The sequence below is a fragment of the Thermobia domestica genome, chromosome 4 (assembly GCF_964235325.1).
Source record: "Thermobia domestica chromosome 4, izTheDome1.hap1.1, whole genome shotgun sequence".
NCBI lineage: Eukaryota > Metazoa > Arthropoda > Insecta > Zygentoma > Lepismatidae > Thermobia > Thermobia domestica.
Window position 1 is genome coordinate 276,995,035 of NC_137457.1, and position 26,837 is coordinate 277,021,871.

A 26,837-nucleotide genomic window follows, 5' to 3' on the forward strand; every position below is an offset into this window, starting at 1 on the left:
TAAATCTAATGCATTTTGACAAAACGATGCTAATTTATCGAGGTCTAAGAGGGGGAAATTAGTAAGGTCGCATCATTAAACGGTTCAATTCACTTCAAAGAAATGAGAAGATAGTTTTCACATATAAATAGAAAGAGCTCATGTAATGTGTGGTTGACAGTAAAAATGAATTACGCTCACTTGAGATTTTAATTCTGTCCGGTAGATGTCAACCGTAAAGGATGTTTGCTGTCATCTAACGACAAAATGTGTACCTCTTAGTATCTTTGTTTTAATAGTAGAAAAAGGACATATGTGTATCTACCGTTAAAGTTACGGCTACCGATGAAGGTTTTTATTGATTTACTTAACTAACTCGGCCGAGATAATAATTCCTCTAGCCATGTATTGCCGAAGAAAATTATACATTTAAAAAATAGCTTTCGTTTAAGAGTTATCGTGTGGACTCTAACGGACGGACATATGTCGCCGTTATTCGTTAAGATAGTAACGGATTTACTCCATTAACAATGACTCGGCGGGGATAATTGCTCTAGCTATCTATTGCGAAAAATATTTTTAAAAAACATTCAAGAGTTATTGTGTAAAATAGGTAATAGAAGTACGTGCATATTAACATTAGAATATTATTAAGTTTGTTTGTGTGATTCTAAGAAGTCTCACTCATTTACGTGATTCTAAGAACTTTCACTTGCATGATTCTAATAAGTCCCATTCAATTGTGTGATTTTAATACGTGCCACTCACTTGTGTGATTTTAATAAGTCTCCCATCCACTTGTGTGATTTTAATGTCTCCAACTCTCTTGTGTGATTTTAATAAGTCCTACTCTCGTGTGTGATTTTAATAAGTCTCCCACTCACTTGCGTGATTATAATAAATCCCACTCACTTGTGTGATTGTAATAAGTCCCACTTATTTGTGTGATTTTAATAAGTCCCACTCACTTGTGTGATTTTAATACGTCTCCAACTCACTTGTGTGATTTTAATAAGTCTTACTCACGTGTGTGATTTTAATAAGTCTCCCACTCACGTATGTGATTTTAATAAGTCTCCCATTCACTTGTGTGATTCTAAAAAATCCCATTCATTTGTGTGATTCTTATAAATACCACTCACTTGTGTGCTTCTAATAAGTCTCACTCACTGATATGATTCTAATAAGTCTTCCACTCACTTGCGTGATTCTAATTAGTCTCCCACTCATTTACGTAATATTCTAATAAGCCCCACTCACTTGTATGATTCCAATAAGCCTCACTTACGTGATTCTATTAAGTCCCATTTGCTTGTGTGATTCTAATAAGTCCTACTCACTTGCGTGATTGTAATAAATCCCACTTACTTGCGTGATACTAATAAATAAATATGGCGCATGTATTCAACTCACTTAAGCTTCTTTGCGACCCTATTAACCACATTATCTTTTTTTCTCAAAAGAGATTAATGAACAAGTTAAAGAGAATAAAGAATATGTTTTTAAAGATGTTTGAATTTACCAAACAAACAAACAAAAATCTCTTATACAAAATATTTCCTTTGTCTGTCCGTCTAGGAGAGACAAAATTTTAATAACTACTTGATTAATCAACTTTTGGCCGGGATGTAGAGGATCAGAAGTTAGTAATTAAGTTCGTTGATGGGGATGATGCATTCAATTGATCGCAAGATGCGAAGGACAATCAGGAAATTGGTTCCCTTTGTGGTCCTATGTCATAGTATAGCAGTCAGCGAAGCAAATTTTCCTTTTACGGTATGCAACACCCATAGCACTGTTGTTAATTTGGTTGCCTGTGAATCAGGCAATTTTTTTAAAAAAGGAGTTTCATTTGCTATAAAAACTTCTTCAGTTTTCACGTTGTGTTCACTGTGACAAACTAAGCTCCTTCACCTTTTTTGCACTGTGGTTCTGCCACTTGCATTAAAAATAGAAAGCGGAATAAAAACAAGGTATCTACAAAATAATACTACATAAACTAATATCTTTGTTTGTTTATTGGTCAGAATAAGTGTTTATAGCGTTTGAAGGCGGAATTCTGCGTGTTCCTTTTAAACGCGGTTTTTAAAAGAGGGGGTGGCTCTGCACCGTAGCGAGTTTTATCTATTTTCTGAAGCAAAATACGATGTATATTTGTAACCTGCTCACCTACTTGTGCTGTAGTGTGTCTGCTTAGCCACACACCTTTTTTTATCATATGGTAACGTCGCATCACAGTCTTCGTTTCATTCCTCTAGAGACCATACGCCATCAACAGTCTCCCATCCTTTAGTTAATTTTAATGGGAGCTCGTAAGTACGTAAAAAGCATTTTACAACATTTTTTTTTAATATTAAATATTTTAGTTTCCAAAGTTATATTGTACGAGGGTCATATTGAAAGTCGTAAGCAACATGTTTTCACAACCGCAATCTTTAGTTGTAAGTGAAACCAAGTATATCATCTCAATTTACAGACCTTTCTTTCATTTCTTTCCAGCCGTTGACGCTATTTGTTGCTAGCACGTGACCACAGGCGGGATTTGGAAAATGGCGGGCAGCAATGTGTCGTTTCGACAGCGTGCTATGATTGAATTCCTTGTTAAAGAGGATCAATCTGCTTCTGAAATTTCACCGCAGATTGCAGCGTGCCTATGGAGATATGTGCATGGGTGCAACAATGTTAGGAGGTGCGTGAAACATTTTAAGGATGGAAACACTAGTATCGAAGGTAAGGCTCGCAGCGGGCGCCCTCAAACTGCCTCCACGGAACGCAACAAGATAAGGGTTGATGAGCTGATTAGAGGAGATAGGCATATCACTGCGAATGAAATCGCTGCAAAACTTGATGTTGGGCATTGTGCGGTGCAAGAAATAAATAACAACTTAGGTTATCGGAAGGTTTGTGCCCATTGGGCCCCCACGTTTATTAACCGAGGACCACAAACATCAGAGACTAACTATTGCCCAAACCCTTCTTCAGAGATTTCGACATGAAGGTGATGATTTTTTAACGAGTATTGTGACTGGAGATGAAAGCTAGTTCCACATCATTATGAACCTGAAACAACAGAGTATGGAATGGCACCACTTGAATTCGTGACCGAAGAAGAAAGCAAAGACAGTGCAATCGGTAGAAAAAGCTATGGGGACCGTCTTCTGGGATTCACAGGGTTGCATTCTGGTTGATTTTCTTGAGCCTGGACAAACCATAAATTCTGCTCACTACATCCAGACACTCTTGAAGCTCCGTCGTGCCCTGTGTGATAAACGTCCTGGAAAGACCATCATCCTTCAACAGGATAATGCGCGTTCGCTTACTGCACGTGCCACAATGGAACAGATCAGGACATTTGGGTGGAAAACGCTTCCATATCCTCCCTACAGCCCCGACATGGCACCCTTTGACTACCAGTTTTCGGTTTTGTGAAGGAACAGTGTGAGGCCATCGCTACGAGACACTGAAGGATATTCGGCAAACAGTGCGTCAGTGTCTTCGGGCATCTGGAGCGGAATTCTGTCGTAACGATATTTTCAAACTTTCAGAACGATGGGGAAAATTTGTGCAAGAAACGGAGACTATGTGGAAAAGTGAAAGAAAGGTCTGTAGGTTGAGATGATTATTTGGGTTCACTTACAAATAAAGATTACGGTTGTGAAAAAAAAATGTTGCTCACAACTTTCAGTATGCCCTTCGTATATCATTATTGAGTTACTTAGAAAACACAAGATAACAAAAAAGAAAGCGTAGTGGACACAAAATTGCAATAGTAAAGTAAATGTTCTACCAAAAGTACAAAATCCCATACAGCAGAGATGAAAATAAGCAACCAAATTTTACTAGCCTACATCCCATAATAGAAATCATTTACTTATCTTCGGTATGATATTAAACACTCGTCCGCACCGCTGAACCACTCTTCCCGGGCGAGTGGGTGAGTGGTTATTTGCATCCCTGCCATACACAGTCGTTGAGTATACGTTTATTATTAGGACATACATGAAATTTATTTTTGTATCATCTGTCCCAAACTAGTGCCCCTCCTTCGTATCTCATCACATTCAAATACTTCGTGTTGTTAAAACTACTTACACTTGAATGTAGCTATATGTGCCAATTTGGATACTTAGAACCAAGTGTGTACCCAAAAAATTCTGTTCGGAGGGGCCCAAATTTTGGAAAGGGCTCCAATACTACAAGCCAGTAGGTCATGTAGTATTGAACGAGTATTATTCTGTACACGAAAAGACGATAAGTAACCGTAATATACTCCCACATATATTTTCAGAAAAAAATAAAAGAACTAGATTGTTTCTATAGGAGAAAGAGTACAGAGAAAGTGTTAACTCGAATTTTCATGTTACACCGATCATTTACCTGTTAAACAAGTATATTTTTAATGAGAAATTGTAGAAATGCATGTTGAGCTAGGGAGATTTGGGGAGGTCTGCACCCGGTGGAACCCCGCAAGTGCACACCTGACACTGTGACAGTGTTGCTTGTTTTATTTACGTAAAATTTTATTCCTCTCTAAAAATTTAACTAAATGTTTTTTCTTAGGTTAAAAGGTTTTTGTTCTTTCATAATTCCGTAGAAATGACATTTAAAAGTCTCTTTTGCACTTTGCTAAAGCCGTATTAAGGACTTGATTAAATAGAATACAATCGTCTTCATTAGTACATTGGATCTGTAACTGTTTATAATTACTAAACAGATGTTCATCCAACACCCTCTGACAATCCACAGATGCTATGAAAATCAGTTGAGAATGCTTCAAGAGCATTGTTAGAATGAACTTAAAAAGAATGGAGAGGTGGAGCGGGAAGGATGACTGTGATTGTTCCTACATGTAAAAGTAAATCATTTTATCCTCACCCTCTTCTCTTTCTCGCAAAAATTCGCAAAATATCATCTCTCTATGATTTACGGTTCCAAGATATGGCTCCTTAAATGTTCCGAAATTCGAACTTCTTTGGCCAATATCCGGGGAACAGTAGTCAGTTGGCCAATGGCCACCGGTTACTAGTTGGCACCAAATGTTCACCATCATCTTAGGTATTGATCAACACCAATATCATCTCTCCCTATAACAGCGTTTCGCAACCGGTGTGCCGCGGCACACTGGTGTGCCGTGAATGGGCTGCTGGTATGCCGCGAGGAATCGAACCAAAATTGTTAATTTTATAGCAATCAAACTGCAAAACATAGGGGAAAATGTATATTTGTATTTCACATTACTGTGAATCTTTACTATGAATCTATAATTTTAAGTTTCATACCGGGTTATTGTTCTGTACATTTCTAATATTGAAAAAGTATTTGTTATAATTGTTATGACCATTATTGTTTCTTTATTGTTACAGACTATTTCGTAACTTGAAAATTTAAAATATTATTCAGTCCTTTCGACAAGTTACCTAAATTTGTGTTTTAAAAGTAAAAGAGATTTGTTTGTTCGTTCGTTATTTAGTGATCTTATTTCTTAGTAAAATGTTGGATACAGTTTTTAAAAAGCAAGCGTATTTTTAAAAACCTGAGTCCAATATTTCATTGCAATTGTTTTCTGTTTTTAGATTAGAATTGAAAATAAGCATAATGATTTACCACGGGGGAAAACCAGTGATCGAGCTTTCTTCTCTGTGAGAAGATCAATAATCACAGAAAAATTACCACTGTGTTTTATTATATTTACAAATAATAATATCTATAAGTGTGCCGCAAGTTGAAAAAGATTGGGAAACGCTGCTCTTTAACGTATGGTTCCCGAGATATGGCTCTTTAAATCTCCAGAAATCGGACATTTTGGCCAATATTTCGGGAACGGTAAGAGTGACGCGAAATATTCAATCACTTTCTCAGATATTTATGATGCACTACCAAATGGAGGTCTGAAATTTAAAAAAAAAAAAATTCGCAAATAACAGACACGCACACAGAGAGACATAGACAATTTAGTAACGAACTTTAAGTTTGCTGAAGATATGTAGAATACGAGATGAAAAGAAAAGAAGTAATAATAGAAAACGAAATTATTCGACGGTAATTAAATAGACGAAAGAAATAAACTAAATTTCTACACTTTATACTTCGCGTGTTTACAGCAAACACGCGGAAGCTCTACTGAGCGAGTGCAGTTGTAGATACAGACGTATGTTGCGTTGGTACCCCACAATATTGTTCGTGAGCGGAAGGGAAAAATTGTTCACAAACCTTGCTCGTGGATCGATTTGTTCACAAAAAGATAGGTCCGTAAACTTAGAGTCCACTGTAAGCGAAATTTTAAATAATTTAAGAAACCTATTCTCATGGTCTATTTTAACGAGACAAAAAAAAAAGAAAATCAATTTTAAAAAATACAGTTACTAAAAAAAATCATTTGGGTAGATTACAGAGAAAAATGTTTTCCATTAGTCGAAGAACATCCAGTGACTGTTGCAACTGCGAGTATGGAAACCCTGAACACGAAGAGATCCATAAAACGGTGGATAAATGCAACGTGGTATTAAGAAGATGGATTTAGGTCACTGAGCCTCCTTCATACTTCGTCTTTTATCTCACTTCCACAGAACTTTCTCCTAACAGGGGATCGCCATTTTTATTGTTGAAGACATTCAATCTTTCTTTCTATTATAGAGAAAGCAATGGTCATCTTCTATATTTAGGTAGTTCTTCTTGGTATGAAAGGAGAACATAAAATAGTTTCGTGTAATTTAATGAAATATTATTTCATAAAGTAAACATTTTTTTCTTTTGTATATGGAACAAATAATATCACTGAACTAAAAGGTTAGAATTTTGAATTTTAGATTGCTCAACTATACTATGCAAATGTATAGGTCTTATACAGTGGAATGGAAATGTCCGTCCATCCGTCCGTCAACAGATAGGAGGGTGCAAACGATAAAGATAGCGAGAAATTGTTATTTTGATATGGATTCAACGTCATAAGAATAAGATTACATCTCGCTCTTTCTCCCTCTTTTCGAACCGGAAGTAGAAAATATTTACGATTTCCGGTTTCACCGTTGATCGACGTACGAAACTCAGAACGTTAAGAGATAGCAAAAAGCAGTTTTTGATACGAAATTCAGTAACGCAAGAAAGTATACGTTCTATCTTTCAACTTCTCATTTCTGTTGCAACCGGAAGTAGTAGAAATCTAGTACCATTTCCGGTTCTAAGCGAAAGCGATAATAGAAGGGACAAACGGTTTCTGAGATGGGTTGCAGATCGCAATAAAACATTCAATCTCAGCTCTTATTTCTCGACTGAAACCAGAAATAGTAAACACTATTAACTCTCGGATTAAATATTGAAATATTTTTTTTTCGTTTTGGGGATAGAGTAACGGGATAGAGTGCGGAAAGCTCTCGTGTAGGTAAACTCCAGACCAGGCCGGTATCCAGCCCCAAAATATAAGGGGGCCCGGTAGAAGTTAAGGGGGGCCCGATCCAACCATATTATAGTTTATCACCATACTATAGTTCATTTGCAAGCCTATTGTGAAAATTTTAGGGGTGCCAGCAAAAATTTAGGGGGGGCGGCCTCTCCTAGACCCCCGTGGATACGGGCCTGCTCCAGACTCAGGCAGTTTTTGAAATTCATGAATAGATTTATCTCTTCGACACAAACAGTCGACAAAAGTAGTCAGTTTTGATCGTATATTTCGACCGAGTCGACAAGAGTGGGCAGTTTTGATAGGATATTTCGACCCAGTTGACAAGAGTGGGCAGTTTTGATAGGATATTTCGACCCAGTTGACAAGAGTGGGCAGTTTTGATAGGATATTTCGACCCAGTTGACAAGAGTGGGCAGTTTTGATAGAATATTTCGACCCAAACAGTCGGAATAGGATTCTCAAAACCCAGACAGTTTATGAGAAAGTTTCTCAAAAGTTCAAGCAAGTAATGGCCAACCTCAAGCAGACTGTCTGCAAGGTGTTGGTGTACTCGTTTCTATTCTCGATATTAGGGATTTTTCGCCCTTCCTCATTGATGGCGCTATTGTCGTTGACGTATCCATACTTCTGGATCGTGTGAAGGTCTGTTACTGGTTGAGGTGTCATCTGCTATTGTTAATGGTTAGGACAGTGGTCGAAGTGAGACGGTATGTGGTGGTATGCCATACCGCCTCTGGTTTTTCAGTGATGAAGACATACCGTCTCAGGTTTTTCAGTGATCAAGACATACCATCACTGTAGAGTGGATTCTAGTAGACCTTTAATAAACCCATTTTTGTATACAGTAATGGACGAATAGCTTTGCACGTCAAAAATTTAATTTCTTATTGAAAAATAATTTTTAAGTTGCCAACACCGACATTTTTGTTATTTTTCTTACTTTTTGTTTTTAAAATGAGGCGTCTACAAAGAAGTTCGGCCCTTGCTCCCACCAAAGTAAAGGCGACTCGTTTAAACTGAAATCGGAAAGTATTGTTGCAAGGGCGTCCATCAGGGGGGCAAGGTGGAGCGCTCGCCTTCCCTACCTTTAAAGGCAATTGTGCTTCGGAAGATCGAAAACCCAATAGATATTTTAGAATAGTTACCGCAAAATTTCAGACTAAATTTGAAATGTCGCTTATACTGGCCCCCCTTCCCCCTTGGAAACCTCAACATGGGCGCTCTTGTATTGTTGTGAGTTCGTCGGGACTTGTTTTGAGCCTACAATGATAAAGAAACATGTAACTGAATCCGAGAGAAAAAAATAAGTTTATGAAATAAAAAAAAATCCGTTGCTTTCATTAAAAAGTATATTTGCATCTTTCTAATAATTAGATAACATTTTAAGTACGTGTGCAGTTAGCTTTCTGCAATGTATCCCTAAAATTAAGATCTTTGTGGCGATTGCTTTTAATTGAATCTGATGTTCGTTAATGGAAGTTAAACATTTTCAGTATGGAGAAGTTTTTAGTAAAAATAAAAAGCAACTCTCTTACATGCTTCCCCAATAAATTCATTTATCAGGAAGTTAATCCTCATGATATGAATTTTGCTGCATTTCTTGATTATCTTACTATAGCACAATCGGAGGTCAAATTTAAAGAACATACGGCGAGTGGTGGATTTTGTTGTTCTCAAGGGCGCCGATCCTGGGGGGCCGAGCCCCCCAAATTTACAGAGAAATCGGCGCTCTTGGTTGTTCTATATGTATAGGTACGAAAAAAAACTTCGGGTACATTCAAATCTAAAAACTTGGGAATGGGCGGATTTAGGGGTTGTCTGCTGTGGAAAAGCCTGACCTCCCGGATGTCTGGAATACCCTTGAGTGGAATGAGGTCCGGGAGTTGTCCCACGAGAAATTGTTTAAAAATTGTTCATATAAAAACTCGGTTTTTGAACGTTTTCATAGAGAATTGCAATTTTCTATAATACAACATAGGGGGAGATACTTTTCCCCCGCCCCCAACTTTCTCCGTAACTACGGAGAAGCTTTCCCATGGTTTTGAGTCACTACGCAAATAGAAATGCTATCTTTTAGGCAACATACCCTCACTATGTTTCAACATTTAGATAGCCGGTATGTCAAGTCAAAATTGTAATAAAACATCCCAGCTCTGATTTTTCTCCACTTCGAACACTCCAGCTCTGATTTTTCTCCACTTCGAACACTGGGTTAGGGTATATATAGTAATAACTGTAAAAGATTACAAGAATCAACTGTTCAGTATGGATTCAGCATCCGAAGAACAGGTTCCATCTCTATATTCGTCTGTCGCAATCAGAAGTTTATATATATAATATGGTATGGCGCTAAATTCGTTGTACAAAAGCAGAGGAGTGATTTCTGGAAGTAAAACAAAAAAGTTCCAATAAACATAGGGCGAAAACCCCATCGTTTACGTGTTAGACGCTGCTGAAATCATGAAAAAATGAATTTTAAAGGTTCATAGCTCCAAAACTATGGGATCTACCTTGGTTGGGTCAAGACTTCACTTAGGAACCAGTATGTGTCCTATCCAAAAATGCGTGTTTCAGAATCCTGAGGTTTTTCCACAACAATTTTTATAGAGAGAGTTTGACTACGAGCCAATGATATAAAGTACTCTCCAACTACCTCCATAAAAATTGTTGCGTGAGTACTTTAGGATTCTAAAACATACATTTTTGGATAGAGCACATACTAGTTCCTAAGTGAAATCTTGACCCGACTACAGTAGGTCCCATAATTTTGGAGCTATGGACCTTTTAGAATTCATTTTTTCATGTTTTCGGCAGCCTATAACACGTAAACGATGAGGTTTTCGCCCTATGTTTATTGGAACCTTTTTGTTTGTTTTACTCTCAGGAATCACTCCTCTGCTTTTGTACAACGAATTTAGCACCATACTGTATATATATTAATTCTGGTCTCAATGTTCTATTGGACCGTCGGAGCTCACGTGGCTCGTATCCCATGTTAAACTGTAGGTCCACGTCTCATATAGCCTCGTTGCTGAAAAGGGACGCTAAACTGATACTCAATATTGAATTCACATAATTTTAAAATCTACCGTAGTTGTACACAGCCTGAAACGAAACTCACTTGTTTGTATTTCGTGACCTTATGTAACACCAAGGTTCTGAAGGCCAGGACCTGCTACAGTAAAACCTCTCAATAACAGACTCCGATGGGAGATGTTTAATGTCCGTAAATTAGAGGTATACGTTACAGAGAGGCGTGGCCCCGCGTAGCGTAGTCCCGGGTTCAATTCCCGGTGGAGACACAGGTCAGCCATCCTGAATGAGGTTTTCTTGAGTTTTCCTTAATCACACCATTCAATTGCCGCGGTGGTACCTAACATATAGGTCCCAGGCCGCTTCCTTCCTTCCTTCCTTCCCTTTCCCCGGATTGTGTCCTCACCGAGGGACGTTATCCCTCAAACGAGACGGGCTAACATGGTCGTAGATGCCGAAACCCCAGAAATCTAAAAAGAAAAAAAAAGTTACAGAGAGGTTCCATATATTTAGATTATTCACAGTTCATGTAGTAATTGTACGGGGTACACAGTAAATAGTATACGTTAGTTATAAATGTAAGTAATTCTAAAAATGAAGATTAAATATTTCAGTTCAAGGTCCCACGATTATACGCCTTTAGCTAAAGGAAACAATGGTTAAGGCAATTGAATATTGATGGAAGAACTGGTGGAATGAGAAAGTGGGAGAAAATTGGAGTACCCTTGGCCGGAAATCGAACCAGGGATCGCACACACCAGAGGTAACAGCTCTACTACTGATCCACCGTGCACCTTGTACAGTAAGTAATTATAAAATGTAGACTAATATCAAAACACTGTGCTCAGTGTTCGAATTACTAGGGAAATGAGGAGATCCCCTCCTATTCTGTAAAGAAACAAAAGTATCCCTTAGGGTATACTGCAAAATATTTGTGTGACTTTTTTTTCTCAAATGAAAGCCATACTACGTATTATAAAAGTCTCTTAACTGTAGTAAACGTAACACCGTAAGAAAGAGCATGCAACATTATTCTTAAGGACTGTAAATGTAAATAGAACTAACTAATCATGGCGGTTTAAGAACTCCTTGGGGGAAAATGTGCAATAATTGTTTGCCGTATAGCCTAATCCTGCAACAACACTAATTTCTGAGCGGAATTTATTAGTAATTGCCGATCAAGACGAAGATATTAATTGAAAATATATTTGTTTTCAAATTGCAGAAAGTCTTTTCTATCCTAAATATGAGTGCACATGAATTGAGAATTTATTCCTGTCCGTTATGAACAGGTTACTAAAACGTTGGGCGGGGGGGGGGGGGTAAAAGGAAGACTGTCTCTGTGTGAGAGTGTCCGTTTTAGTAAGGGTGAGTTTCCTCAGAGAATGACGCATATATTTTTGTCGTGACTGCTAAAGAAAAAGGTAGACGCTGACGCTCTCTTATTGTTTTCAAAGAATGTTACAACCGTGCATCATCTGATGCTTGAAACTACAATACTCATTTTATCATTAATGTTGTTTTCCTAATTCTGTCGAAATGGTATATATAATGTTCTCCTGGCAGGCGATGTTCTCCGGAAGGATAACAACTGTCGATGGTCCCAGGCAACTGGTCTGGAGATTGAATCTTCATCTCGGAAGTCAAAAGATCACCAAATAACGATGGCTATTCGGTTTACAACACTTTGTTAGATATGTAGGATACCAGTCGGAAAATCTTTGTTTAGTCATATCGGATGGTAGTCGAAAATCTGTGTTAGTTATAGGGGATGGTAGTCGAAGAGCCTTTGTTCCTTATATAGGATGGCAGTTGAAAAGCCTTTGTTACTTATACAGGATGGTAGTCGAAAAGCCTTTGTTAGTTGTTATAAAGGAAGGTAGTCGAAAAGCCTTTGTTCGTTACAGAGGATGGTGGTCGAAAAGCCTTTGTTAGTTATAGAGGATGGTGGTCGAAAAGCCTTTGTTAGTTATAGAGGATGGTAGTCGAAAAGCCTTTGTTAGTTGTTATATAGGAAGGTAGTCGAAAAGCCTTTGTTCGTTATAGAGGATGGTGGTCGAAAAGCCTTTGTTAGTTATAGAGGATGGCAGTTGAAAAGCCTTTGTTAGTTATAGAGGATGGTAGTCGAAAAGCCTTTGTTAGTTGTTACATAGGAAGGTAGTCGAAAAGCCTTTGTTAGTTGTTATATAGGAAGGTAGTCGAAAAGCCTTTGTTAGTTGTTATATAGGAAGGTAGTCGAAAAGCCTTTGTTCGTTATAGAGGGTGGTGGTCGAAAAGCCTTTGTTAGTTATAGAGAATGGCAGTTGAAAAGCCTTTGTTAGTTATAGAGGATGGTGGTCGAAAAGCCTTTGTTAGTTATAGAGGATGGTAGTCGAAAAGCCTTTGTTAGTTGTTATATAGGAAGGTAGTCGAAAAGCCTTTGTTAGTTGTTATATAGGAAGGTAGTCGAAAAGCCTTTGTTCGTTATAGAGGATGGTGGTCGAAAAGCCTTTGTTAGTTATAGAGGATGGTGGTCGAAAAGCCTTTGTTAGTTATAGAGGATGGTAGTCGAAAAGCCTTTGTTAGTTGTTATATAGGAAGGTAGTCGAAAAGCCTTTGTTAATTGTTATATAGGAAGGTAGTCGAAAAGCCTTTGTTAGTTGTTATATAGGAAGGTAGTCGAAAAGCCTTTGTTCGTTATAGAGGATGGTAGTCGAAAAGCCTTTGTTAGTTATAGAGGATGGTAGTCGAAAAGCCTTTGTTAGTTATATAGGATTGCAGTTGAAAAACCTTTGTTAGTTTTAGAGGATGGTAGTCGAAAAGCCTTTGTTAGTTATATATAGGATTGTAGTCGAAAAGTCTTTGATATAATTATAGAGGATGGTAGTCGAAAAGCCTTTGTTACTATATAGAATGGTAGTCGAAAAGCCTTTGTAAAATACAGAGGGTGTTAGTTGAAAAGCCTTTGTACGTTAAAAAGTATGTTAGTTGGAAAAACCTGTTGGATACAGAGAATGTTAGTGGGAAAAACCTTTGTATGGGTCCGGAAAAGAACGTAAAAAATGAAGTCTGGTTATAAGAAAGTTTGTGATCTTATTCTAACTGGATTTGTACAGGGATTGACTACCGTCTTCCGTTTCTGAGTCAATAAACCTTTGAACCTTTAGATCTGCCCTTCGGACGATGACTAAAAACTACGTTTTCTAAAAAGAAGTTGTTAAAAATAGGAACATAACCAAAATGCAGCCACATTTGATAAAGTTTATACTACGTTGGAGTTAGGTCGAAATATATTTCTGTTAATGATGTGTTTATTGATTTCTTTGTGCTCTGTGTCTAGTAGCTTACATAAAGCAGCTAAATCAAAAAGGAAATCAAAAGCAAGTATAACTCTTTATACAATGTTTATGAAACTTCGAAACTAAAAAGAACATTAAATAACCATAAATTGACTATTATTAAACGTACGTCAATACTGTTTGTCCTTAAAGCGTACTTAAACCTTTATGAGAATTATTACAAAGAATTTCCCCTTCATTTGAATTTTCAAAGGAAAAAAGGAAGAAGATCGTTTCATACTGTATATATATATATAAACTGCACCATAACTTTTTCTTATTCATTCCAAAAGCCTAATTTCAAATCCTGCCGCTAGAAGGCGGAATGAAAGAGAGAACAAAAGGACAATCGAATGTTTCTTAGTGCTCTTGTTAGTATTATCAAAGGGATAGAAACTCCCTCGAGGTCGAAGGAAACTCCTACTGTTTCTGTGAAATTCAAAGGAGGGCGTCTCACAACAGATGAAACTTGTATCGAAAAATCTTCAATTATTAATACAGACTGATTCGTGTTTAAAATTACAGTAATTATAGTACTCTATTTTTTTCTTTCTTAAATTTCCGTTTTCTACTGTTGTTCGCTTCTATCTTTAATAATAATAATAATAATAATAATAATAATAATAATAATAATAATAATAATAATAACTAGGAATGCAATGGATGTACCCGATTGCAATGAAATGAGCTGAGCGAGCTTAAGCTACGTAATCATTCCTGCCCATTATGCAATAATAAATGCCATTTTTAATTGTTGACAAAAAAATCGCGTGAAAACTTTTTCCCCATGTTAAGTCTATGCAAGCGTTTTTCGGTGATTATTCCTCGATGGTACATCGGATTTTTGATTTCGACCTATGTTGTCACTCAGCACGACATACTCTATCAGCGTGCTAAGTTTTCTTGAGATCGGCCAAACGGTCTAGGAGGAAGCGTTTTTCGGTCATTATTCCTCGATGGTACATCGGATTTTTGATTTCGACCTATGTTGTCACTCAGCACGACGTACTCTATCAGCGTGCTAAGTTTGGTTGAGATCGGCCAAACGGTCTAGGAGGAAGCATGTTTTGGTCATTATTCCTCGATGGTACATCGGATTTTTGATTTCGACCTATGTTGTCACTCAGCACGAGATACTCTATCAGCGTGCTAAGTTTGGTTGAGATCGGCCAAACGGTCTAGGAGGAGTTCGCGGACAACCAAACGGCTAACCCGAGTATAAGAGCTTCGCTTCGCTCAGCTCAATAATAATAATAATAATAATAATAATAATAATAATAATAATAATAATGTTTGTTAGATTATTGCAGAGAATTGAATTGATTTGATTTTCAGATTAGCGTCCCTTCAGCAGCGAGAGAGGTGGGTTTAAAGCTTAACGTGGAATCTGAACCACATGAGCTCCCTCTGGGAATTGAACCTGGGTCTCCACGCCAAAGGCGCATACCCTAATCGCTTAGCATCCTTGCAGGGAAAGTGTAACTCGAGAGCTACCAAGTTCTATGCGCAAATAGAACTTCACCAAATGCAGTCGCCAACAAAGCAGTTTCCTTATTTTCATCTCGAAAGGGGAATTGGCTGAGGGTTAAAATTTATGAATTTCTCTGTTTTTAAGAACATATTGTCTATATGCAATCAGTAATACAAATTTGTTATGCGGCATTCCATAACAAGATAGGATAAAGATATTACTGTTCGTTATTTATTTCACTCTTTTCTTTACTTCCAGACATTTTGGACAAATATTATTCTCCCCATGCGAAGAACGGATATTTCAACTAATCTTTAAATATGGAAACAGCAAAAGTGAAGAAAAGATAATATTTAACACTGCAAAAAAAATACAGAAACTACTTTTGGACACAGTATGACACAGTACGCATTACCAACCTCCAGATGACACGTAGTCACCCCTTGTAGATAATGTGTTGTCTAAGTATGTCCCGGATATATGTACACTCATGTCCAAAATTATTGTCGCATATCTATAAATGTGTTGTTGTAGGAATATAATTTGATAACGAATTCGCTCGGTATTTCTTATAATGTTAGTATAAGATATAACGATAATCCTATTTGATAACGATAATCATTTTCCTACTAAATTTACCACAAATATTCATTTCCCGATTATACACATAATATCAGTATTAAAAGTACCCTGCAAAATCATTATCAAATTATATTTTTAGAGGACAGATATAGATATGCGACAATTATTTTGGACATGAGAGTACAAAATGCCTAAAATGTATGTCATTGCTTTGTTTTCGAACTGTTTGCCGAGAAGAAGTGTTTTAAATGTGTCATACTAGATATTGTTTTCACATAATTAATGCTTTTGGACACGCGAAGCACATTTTATAAAGATTATTTCTTCAATTTTCCCTTCAACATCTGAACTAAAAGTGTTCAAATGGTGTTTGATTTCTTACAGTGAAATTCTGGGTCCATCTTTTTTCTTTGTACAGTTAAAATCACTGTTTAAAATTTTCATCCGTTATACATCTGAATTGTTAACACGGGAAAACCTTTTGCTGTGTATGGTTCCAGGTTCGATTCCTGGTGGATACACGAAATATTGACCTAGCGCCGTGAGCTACAATATTATTTAACCCATCCTGTTTTACACCGGCCACGGTGGCTCACTGGTAAAGCGTTCACCTCTGGTGCATGGAGAGTTTGGTTCGATCCCAGCTCGCGCCAAGTAAACTTTGTGGTGCACAAACACCGTGTGCGTGGGCTTTCTTAGGGTTCTCCCGTTTCCTCCCACTTTCTTCAATTCACCATTTCACATATTTCTCATCATCATTGTCTCCTTTAGCCTACCCGGTGTAAACGTGGGACGTAAAACTGAAATATTTACTTTTCCCCTCATACAGGTAAAGTGCACTTTTCGGAATTTTCAACTCATATATATATCTGAATTGGTAACACGGGGAACCTCTTGCTGCGTACGATCTCAAGTTCGATTCTCGGTGGATACACGAAATATTGACCTAGCGCAACGAGTTATTTATTGAATCCATTCTGTTCTAGAAAACTACAGTAGATACAGCGATGAATGGTGGGAGAAGATAATGTGCTAGGATATGGAGAATACTTCAATTTTCTTATATGTCGACTAAATCTGAAATGGTGGATTAAACTCAAAAACATGAATTTAGTCTTATTTGTTTTTCTGTTAGAATCTTACGGGGGGGGGGTGTCAAAGGAATATAACGGGGTCGGTCAAGGCCGGCCTGAGACGTGTGTGACGTGTACAATTGCACATGTGAACCTCTTGGGGACGGTACTTTTTTATATAAAAATGTAATGGAGTTAAATGTTTCATATAATCTTGAAGCAAAACTCACATAACATTCTTTAAATATACTGTAATTCTGTTACAGTATATTCGTATAGTACAGTATTTTCGTTTAGTCAACTAAGTTGATATTTACTGAAATCACTATATATGCATTTCTTCCCTTAAATTAGAACAAGTAATAGATACAATCCTATTTTTTCAACTATATTCTATTTATTTTCAATATATTTAGACTACTTTACATAGGAGTGTTATTTTGAAACAAATAACAAACGTTGTGCGAGGATATACTGTTTTTTATATTATTATTATTTTCTACCATGACAAAATTGTGAACCATTGCAATGGTAAATTATTTATTTACCTTGTTTTCAGTACATTGTGTGTTACAGTGAGCTATGACAGAATTTTAAAACTTGATTATAGGAAAGTAATTTAAACGAACTTATTAACAAGATATTAATAATAAGTTAGATTTTACGGTAGATCTCTTAGTTTATTTGAGCGTTTCTCCAACAAGGTAGTTGAAAGTAGTAAGTAGTGGGACATTTATACCTTGGGACTTCGTTCGTAGATCGCTGAATTTGCTCGACCTATGACCTTGCACCTCATGTTTCAGCCTTTCGTTTCGTTCTTCGCACGGCAAGACTATGGTTTTTGGCCTTATTCTTTAGGAAAAAATTAAATCCTTCTTTCCCATTAAAATACACACATCAATTAAAATGAAATAATTAAAGCCACTGATTACCATGATGAGCCACTCTCTATATTCCTAATGGAAATTCAAATCGTTCCCACAATGCAACAAAAGTGACTCGACGACACTACTGGCAAGAGTTGTAACTAACTGAATCGTCTGCTACTGGCAGTAGCTAACTGTATCATTGGCTAATTCTATCAGACTCACGCGCTCTGAATGATTTGATTCGTTCTTGCTTTTAGTGGTTTGTAGCAGTGATGCCAACCTGTGGGGGAAAATCCCATATCGTGGGGAGTTTTTTTACCTTATTTTCTCGGAAAGGGACAATAAGCAGCATATATGGGATTTTTCGAGAAGATCGAAATTTACGGCTTATTCATTTAGATATTGTAAAAAGTGACTAACACACAGAAATTTAATTTTTAATATTACAGCATACTTTTAATTAGTTTAACGTGGCAAATTCACACGTAAAATGGGATTTTTTGCCTCTCGACATGGGATTTCATATTGTTTCAGGTTGGCATCACTGGTTTGTAGTACCCAATTTGCTTCAGTGGCGGCGCCACAATCTCCACAGTTTCAGCGGAAAGAGCAGCTGAAACATCTTATGATTAAAACCCACATCGGCCCAATTCTTAATTGTGTTCAAAAATTCGTTTCAAATCCTTATTTCCTAATGAAACTGATAACCTTGAAGCCATTGAAAAAAAATAGAAGTTATGTATTTTCTCTCGTTGAAAGCCAAATTTGGAATACGCTATGGCATGCGCCCACTTGTTTTGAAACAGAAATTTATATTTCTAATATGCCTCTATTCTCAAACGATTTCGAGTTGTAATCATATTATAACAATAACAACCCTACCCTTTTCCCTTACGTTTTTTTTCTCTTCTCTTCTAATCGAAACATCAGGAAACCTTAAACACATCTTTAATTATTTTAAATTAAAAGCCTAAACACCATTTTTCATATCTTTAATCTTAAGCGATTTAGAAATATCGCCATCTTATTTTAACAGCTACAATCTCCACCCTGGTTTTCTTCCTTTCTTTTTATCCTTTGTAGGTAAAACATTTTAAAAAATGCTGAAACGCAAGTCTAATTATTCAAATGTTGAACTCCATATAGCAAATTTCATGTCTATACCCCTTAGAGATTCGGAAATTTAGACATTTTACTATAATAATTACCACTCATATTCTCTTTACCTTTCCTGTCGAATTTCCAAAAATCCTTCCTTAGTGGTACCTAACGTCAAAAATCCTATGCATTTTTAAAATTTCAAGTTTCTAGTTTTAAGCGGTTTGGTCTGGACGTTGCTTAGTCACTCAGTTACAATCAGAAATTCAAGTTTGATTCAATGTCCATTTCCATATTTTTGACTTTCAACTTCATTGAATTTGCACTGTTGGAGGACAGACGGTCATGTAAGTTTCAATATGGTTGACTGTTAGTACGGTAATATGAAATTTCATCATGCGAGTTGCGGAAGACCCGGGTTCGATTACCAGCGAAAGTGCATATGCGGTTCGGATCCCGCATTAAGCTGTAGGTCCGCGCCTTATATATACTCATAGCTATCGGTGCTGAACGGGATGGTAACCTCAAAATCAACCATACATGAAATTTTATGAAACGTTCTGCGCAAGGTACCGTATCAAACGAAAAGGCTCTGTGATATTTATATTATTGTTAATCGAATTTTTTCGAAATGTTGAAGTGTGGAAAAGTAGCCATTTGTGACCAAACAGACGCCTGATTTTTTTTTTTTTTTTTAGATTTTTTTGGAGGTCTTTAGATGGCGCGCATTGACCATTTTAAAGTAATTTGGTTATGCAACACGTACAATAATTTCACAGATTATGAAAAATATGTTAAATTTGTGCCTCAGGAATGTTTTCCTATGTTGTTTAGTTATGCTTTTGGTCAAAAAATTGTCAATTTTAGGCTAAAAATACCTTTCTTTCTATTGATGTTTTCAATTGGTTTTTGACAGTTTTATTAGAAAGTTTTTTTTATATAAAAACTAAATAAAATATTGGGCTTTCTAATTAGTAACAGTTCCTCAATTACTGTCCTGCACTTCACATATTTTCATAGCTTATGACAAGGGCGCCCATCAGGGGGGCAAGGTGGGGCGCTCGCCCCCCTCTAGAAGAAATTGTACTTCGGAAGACCAAAAACCCAATATTTTTTTAGAATAGTTACCCCAAAATTTGAGACTACATTTGAAATGTCGTTTATACTTGCCCCCCCTTGGAAACCACAACATGGGTGCCCTTGGCTTATGATGCTTTGAAAATAACCCAGAGTTCACCACGAGAAGGTAGCTAAACTGCGAGGCCCACCCATCCCAAATTATGTTGGCAAAACAATTTTACTAAGGAGCAAGCGAAGATTTTCTTCTAGTGTTCTCCTTGAACTTTATAGTCACATTTTGTTCGAAATGTCGGTATATGTCCTCTAGATTCGAATTTCGCTTTGATATAGTCATTACGTGCGCTGACGCTGGAAGCGAAAGAAACAGCCTCTCTGATATTTGACGAAGGTTTTTTTTCGATACACCCTATATGTACTTAAGGGGAAATTTTATTATGCGTTACAAAAGAGGGAAATGAATGTTTCAGTTTTATTTTTATGTAGCTGATTGGTATTGAATAAACGCCTGGGACAAATCAATCCTCTAAATATATCTCTTAATACAATTACATATTTTACATACCAATTCAAAAACTGTTAAAATCACTAATTATTATTACACCCAAGTTTTGGGCATGATCACATAATATTAAGTTAACGAAAACTATAATCCACGACTTACTCTTTAATAACCAAATAACTAAATAACTGAAGAAGGAAGCACCATATAGGAAGCATCCAATAAAGGAAAACAATAGCCACAAAGATAGGGGACAAAGGACTAAGTACTAAAATAGAACCTCTGGGGAGGTAATGTGCTTAACTGATATGTTACACTTGTCGACATCTCTCGGCAATTAACAGACAACGACGACAAAAATCCTTAAATAAATTATGTATCTGAGACATTTTAGAGGTACTGTGTAAGTCTTCTTTCGCGAAGCATATAAACTGTTCTCTGAAAAAAACCCCGTTTTCATCTTTTTCCGTAGTCTGATCACCAAAATGTTTTGCACAAGAGTGCGTGCTTAGTTAAAGCATTCTTCTAATATAGAGTATATTTTGCGAGTCTGTGCAAAGGAAAACAGATCGTAGCGAAAGTTGAAGCAAGTTTTACTGCAATAAGTTAAGCGTAGAAAACAGCACAGGCAACAAAGGGTACTTATAATATTACAACTCAGTATTACATTATAAATATGATATAATTATTTATAAAATAAAGTCTTTATTTGGGACATGGAAGTTAGATGTGTTGTGTAAGTGTTCTTCTACATAGCATACAGGTATTGTAATAACCTGCACATGAATCTGTTTACAAAGAATCAACACGTCTTTTTATTTATAACAACACTATCTGCGTCCTGCTACGAACTACTACAGTGGTAGAAGTCAGGGCCACTAGCGAAATTACGCGGGCCACGGTGGCTCAGTGGTAGTGCTTTCACCTGTGGTACATGGGGTCCCGAGTTCAAACCCTGCTCCCGCCAAGTGAACACAGTGTGCGTGGTTTTCCTCGGGCTTCTCCCGTTTCCTCCCATTCCACCATTTCATTCATTTCTCATCATCACCGTCTCCTTTAGCCTAACCGGCCTAACCGTGGGACGTAAAACTCAAAAATTTCATTTCATTTTACCAGCAACATCATTAGCCACGTCACGAAGAAGGACCACCAACGCCACCACCACCACATTGGGGCAGCTATAAAACTAGGACCACCTCCATATCTAATATCAGTCTACTATTGGTCAACACCTCTCCCTTAGCTTGCTTGGAGCTCTGGAAGCTACCTAACCAAAAAGCGTCTAGCTTGCTCGGAGCACTAGACCTCCTGTCTTGCCCACTTAGGAATCCTAAATCCACTCCACTTAGCTTGCTCAGGGCTCTGTGGAGATCCTTTGGATACCTTTCTCTACCCAGTTATTAGAGGATTATTTATGTTAAAGTGATTTTGTATCATACTGTTTACAACAGAAAGATTTTTTATAATAAAAGTCGGTAGTGGAGTAAAGGTTATATGGTAGCCCGTGTATAATTTACTGTACAATATAAACCGTTCTCTGGAAACTTCAGATTTCACCGGGTACGTCTATTCTTCGTATTTTCTCCAATATTGCCACCACTGTTTATGTAACTCTTATGTTCATCCAAGTGTCTTGTGATGTGACAGTTTGCTTCTCGGCTTCTCAGTTTGATGGGAAGGAGCTGGCATATTTTTATGCTGATGTTGGTAAAAAAGACAGTGTTGACAGACAAACCCGAAAATCGATAGCATAGCTTTTTGTAGACATCCTATTCGTGAATCGATAACTACGAGAACACTGGCAACACTTGTTTTCCTACGTCATCTCTTCCTTTCTTCACGTATTATGTTTTTTCTCTCTCTCTCTTTCTGCTTTACTTAGATTGTAAAACTCCACTCATACGCAGTGTTTGTAGTTTGAGGGAAATTTCCTTAATCTAGGGAAATTTTGTAGGTAAATTTATCATAAAGTGTAAAAAGTTATTTCTTTCCATCAAACCTGAAAATCCAGGGAAACGCTCGCGCTGACTGCGTGACAAATATGAATGCTTAAAATTTTTCTTTGTTCTTCAGAAATAAACTAACACAATAACAATAGTGTATGTGTGTGTTCAAAGTAGTATAATTTGCACCCATTCTTTTTTTTTTTTTTTTTTAATGGAAGCAAGAAAAGTGAATGGGGAAAAAGTTTAATAAAATAGATGCACTTCTTTCAATATAGCTAAATAATTCTTATTACATAACTTCTGTCATAGGAGTTGACTACTCAACAAACTAGACGAAAATTTTGATAAGAAGAGGGAAAATTTTGTGTCAGTCGAGGGAAATTTTCTTAAGGAAATCTACGAATACTGCTCATACGTCATACATCGGCGAGATTCAAAACGGACTGACTTGTAACATTTTCATCAATGCTCTCCCCGCTGATCTAGCGTGTAGCGAGTGGTCCCGGATTCCATTTCCCGTGGAAGAGCACTAAAATATTAAATATTTTTACGGAGGGTTTGGACTTCACCTTAAAATGTAGTCCCGAGTCTTATATTACCTCGGTGCTGAACATGGAATCTAAACTCCATACTCTGTGTCCATGCTCCGAAAACAAATAAAAGTTTTCAGCGCTGTGTTTTCCTAAATCTTTATTTCTAACGTTGGATTTTATTCGTTTGTAAGTGAAAAAAGAAAATTAAAACCAGTTGAGAATGCTCCAAGAGCATTGGCAGAACGAATTTAAAAGGAATGGGGAGATGGAGCGGGAAGGATAACTGTGATTGTTCCTACATGTAAATCTTTGTATCTGCGCCTTCTTCTCTTTCTTGCAAAAATTCGCAAAATATCATATCTCTATGACTTACGATTCCCGAGATATGGCTCCTTAAATCTCCCGAAATTCGAACTTTTTGGTCAATATCTGAAGAACAGTCAGGGGTGCCCACAAGGGGGGGGGCTATGACGCAAACTGCGTCATTGAAATATTTGGGGGGTTAAAAATCTATATAAATATGTTTGAGGAGGTGTAAAAATTAATCGAAAAGTTTTTTTTCATGGAAGAACACCTACGGATAGACAATTGAGGAGGGGTGCGTCATGGACATGAGGGGGGGTGGGCACCACTGGGATCAGTGGCCAGTTAGCCAGTGGCCACCGGTTAATATTTGGTACCAAAATGTTCACCATCCTCTTAGGTATTGATCAACACCAGTATAATCTCTCTATGACTTACGGTTCCCGAGATATGGCTCCTTAAATCTCTCGAAATCGGAACTATTTTTCGGGCTATTATCTCGGGAACGGTAAGTCATAGAGAGATAATATTGGTGTTAATCAATACCTAAGAGGATGGTAAACATTTTGGAATTGATATTAACTGGTCGATACTTTCCAGTGATGTGGCCACCGGTTACTATTTGGTACCAAAATGTTCACATCCACCAATATCATCTCTCTATAACTTAGGTTCCCGAGATATGGCTCCTTAAATCTTCGGAAATTGGCCATTTTTTGGGCCAATATCTCGGGAACGGTAAGAGTGACGCGAAAAATTCCATTACTTCCTCAGATTGTTTTTGATGCCCTATCGAATGGAGGACTCAAAGTTGACAAAAGAAAATCGTAAATAACAGACAGACAGACAGACATAGGAAATTCAGTAATGAATTTTTTAAGTTCTTTGAAAATAAATCTAGATTAATTGAGTATAAAACCTTATTGATATTTTGTATAGAACATGTAAATATCATTTGGTAGCGATTCTTCATGCGTAAAGAGCGAAAATCGACTCTCTCAAACACTAAGCTCTGTTTACGCCATTACTTCCTGTTAATTATATCCGACAACAATTGTCCTCTAGATGTCTCTGTTAAACAATGGTGTCGATCCACTGTTTATGTATTATATATTCTCTCTCTCTCTCCCTCTCTCTCTCTTTGTATGGGGGGGAGTTGAAAAGGAGACTTGTATATATGTTATAACGGCAGACATGCGACATTTTTTTTTTTAACTTTCTTTCTACTGCAACAGAGAAATACGCTTCAACAACTTCCAATAGGCTATTATATGTAAAATTGCAGGTAATTGGTTTGTTTTGTTTTGACCGGGGAGTGGCAAAATGACAAATTGAAAAGCACTTGGCAGCAGAGAATAACAGTTTACAAAATGGTCAATCGTTTTTCATTGTTATTTCAAAAAAGAAACTAAAAAAAATAATATAAACATTTTGTTGATGAACTAACAAAACTTTTCGAACAATTAAATCATTATTCAGGTTTTAACAATAACAGTTGATAGAACCAAGTATTCACAAGTACGATAAAGACAATAATAACTGTGTAATTTGTCTATTGACATATTGACATATTTGGTGGCTATTGACATATTTAACCTTACTTACTTTCAACTTTTTTAAAAAAGAGAGATGAGTGGACTTCGAGTAGCCAATGGTGATATATTGAATCAGGCCCGCAACCAGCCACAGAGGTTTGGGGGGGGCATGAATATGTTGGGGGGCCCAAGTCGCCAAAAATTATCTTACAAATATCTAAATTGTGTTTTTTTTGAATTAGACTAATAATAGAAATTTGTATTGAGGCCTGGGGGGCAGGCACCCCTAGGCCCCTCTAGTTGCGGGCCTGTATTGAATCAAGAGGTGATATGGTGCATACGGCTCCCAGGGGTGACAGCAATCGTGGAAGGGGAGAAACGAGGACCGGCATCCCCAAAGTTTGCTTGATTCCCCGAAAATCTGAATAATTTGTCTATATATTTGCTTAGATCTTTGATTGGACGAGTCTTCGCAAAGTCATGGTCGGCACGGGGCGGAAAGTTTCGAGGGGCGGCAAAATCTTGCATAACTGTATTATTTAAAATGGGAACAGACTTCATGATGATGGAAGTTACATTTCACTAAGCTGACCTTCTATTTGAATACTACTTTCATAAATCATGTTTAGTTCGCATTAGTTCAAGGTTACGAGGGCAGTGCTTAAAGCAAATGATCAAACAAATCCCAGCATGAATTGCTTGATTGTTGTCAAATACAAGAACTCAATTGTCGAACAGTAGCGAACACCTGTTCCATTTAATTAGTTACCACAGTTTTGATACCAAAAGTAGTCTTGTATTTGTCACAAACAAGTTCCATATCACTGGATTTATCTTTCACTTACATAATAGATTATTATTTAAAGAAAGAAACAAGACACAACGATATCGTATTTGCAGTGGTTAATCCTCTCTGAGTGCGAGCGCTCTTTCCGTTCCCTTCGTTACTGATGAGGAGTAGCATACTTAAAATCGTGGCTTTTAAAATTTGTTCTTTTTGGAGAAATGGGGAGCGGTAAATGATTCCATCGCCCAGGGTAGCAAAATGTCTAGGCCGGCCCTGCTCAAACTTGGGGCCCCGGTGCCTTAGTGATATAGCGTTCACCTCTGGTGCATGGGGTCCCGGGTTCAAACCCTGCTCCCACCAAGTGAACTTTGTGGTGGACAAACACCACGTGCGTGGGTTTTCTCAGGTTTCTCCCGTTTCCTTCCACTTTCTTCATTCCGCCATTTCATTCATTTTTCATCATCACCGTCTCCTTTAGCATAGCCGGCATAACCGTGGGACATAAAACTCAAAGATTTCATTTCATTTTCCTGCTCAAAGTTATACAGAAATCAGCGCCACTTCTTCCATTGACACCTCTCAGTTTAGTCAGGACTTAAAAATTTTTAAGACTAATCACGCCCGTATATCATATGTTCAAAAAGTTTAACATTACGTCTCACACATTATTCATTGCGATCCTGTAGATCGATAAACATGTTAGTGAACATGGATTGCTATATTAAATAGCAATATTAGGAGCAATATAATTGCGATATATTAAATCTGTTATACCTTTTTATAATGTCACTCTAAATTGAAATTGATACAGTTCATTAAAAATTATCATTTCTGAAGTGAACTAGATCTAAACGATCATTGGCTGTTTATAGCTACCAACCAACCAATCACGAAAGAGAAACGGAAACAATTTAATAACAATAAAAAGTAGAACTGAGCAAATGTATAATTATATGTAAAAAAAATAATTATACATTTTATTTTTAAGTAAGCTTATGTCCACTATCGGTGAGCTTTTGTCCGCACTTCAAATGTAATACTGGCAGTGAGCTTATGGCCGGTGAGCTTAAGTCCAACACTCGAATTTTTTATGTTTTCTTTCCTAGGAAGACCTACTTTCGGCATCTTAAAAAACTGAACACGCCAATAGCACTTATATGTCACGCATACCAGCAATTCACGGTAACTGCTCATACCTGGCTATCTCAGTGTGTAGAAGTTAATAAGAAAAATTAATTCTTTTTAAAGTTCGTACTGGCAATGATTTTGGACCATTCTTGAAGTTTTCAAATTAGTATAACGTGCAAAATTCAAGAGCAAAATGGGAATTTTT

At 37.1% G+C, this 26,837-nt stretch overlaps 2 protein-coding genes across 5 annotated transcripts in view; both read left to right on the forward strand.

The window, feature by feature from the left end:
• LOC145684076 (potassium voltage-gated channel protein Shaw-like) overlaps window positions 1-26,837 on the forward strand; it is a 748,265-nt gene that overhangs the window by 547,354 nt on the left and 174,074 nt on the right. The gene's annotated exons all lie outside the window — the stretch shown is intronic.
• On the forward strand, window positions 2,529-2,975 carry LOC145683134 (protein GVQW3-like). Its single transcript, XM_081754498.1, has one exon. It carries the CDS (start codon window positions 2,529-2,531, stop codon window positions 2,973-2,975), a length of 447 nt encoding a protein of 148 aa, XP_081610624.1.

What these genes read in the sequence shown, in the direction of transcription:
- LOC145683134 (XM_081754498.1), top strand. Translation starts at nt 2,529, where the DNA reads ATGGCGGGCAGCAATGTGTCGTTTCGACAGCGTGCTATGATTGAATTC.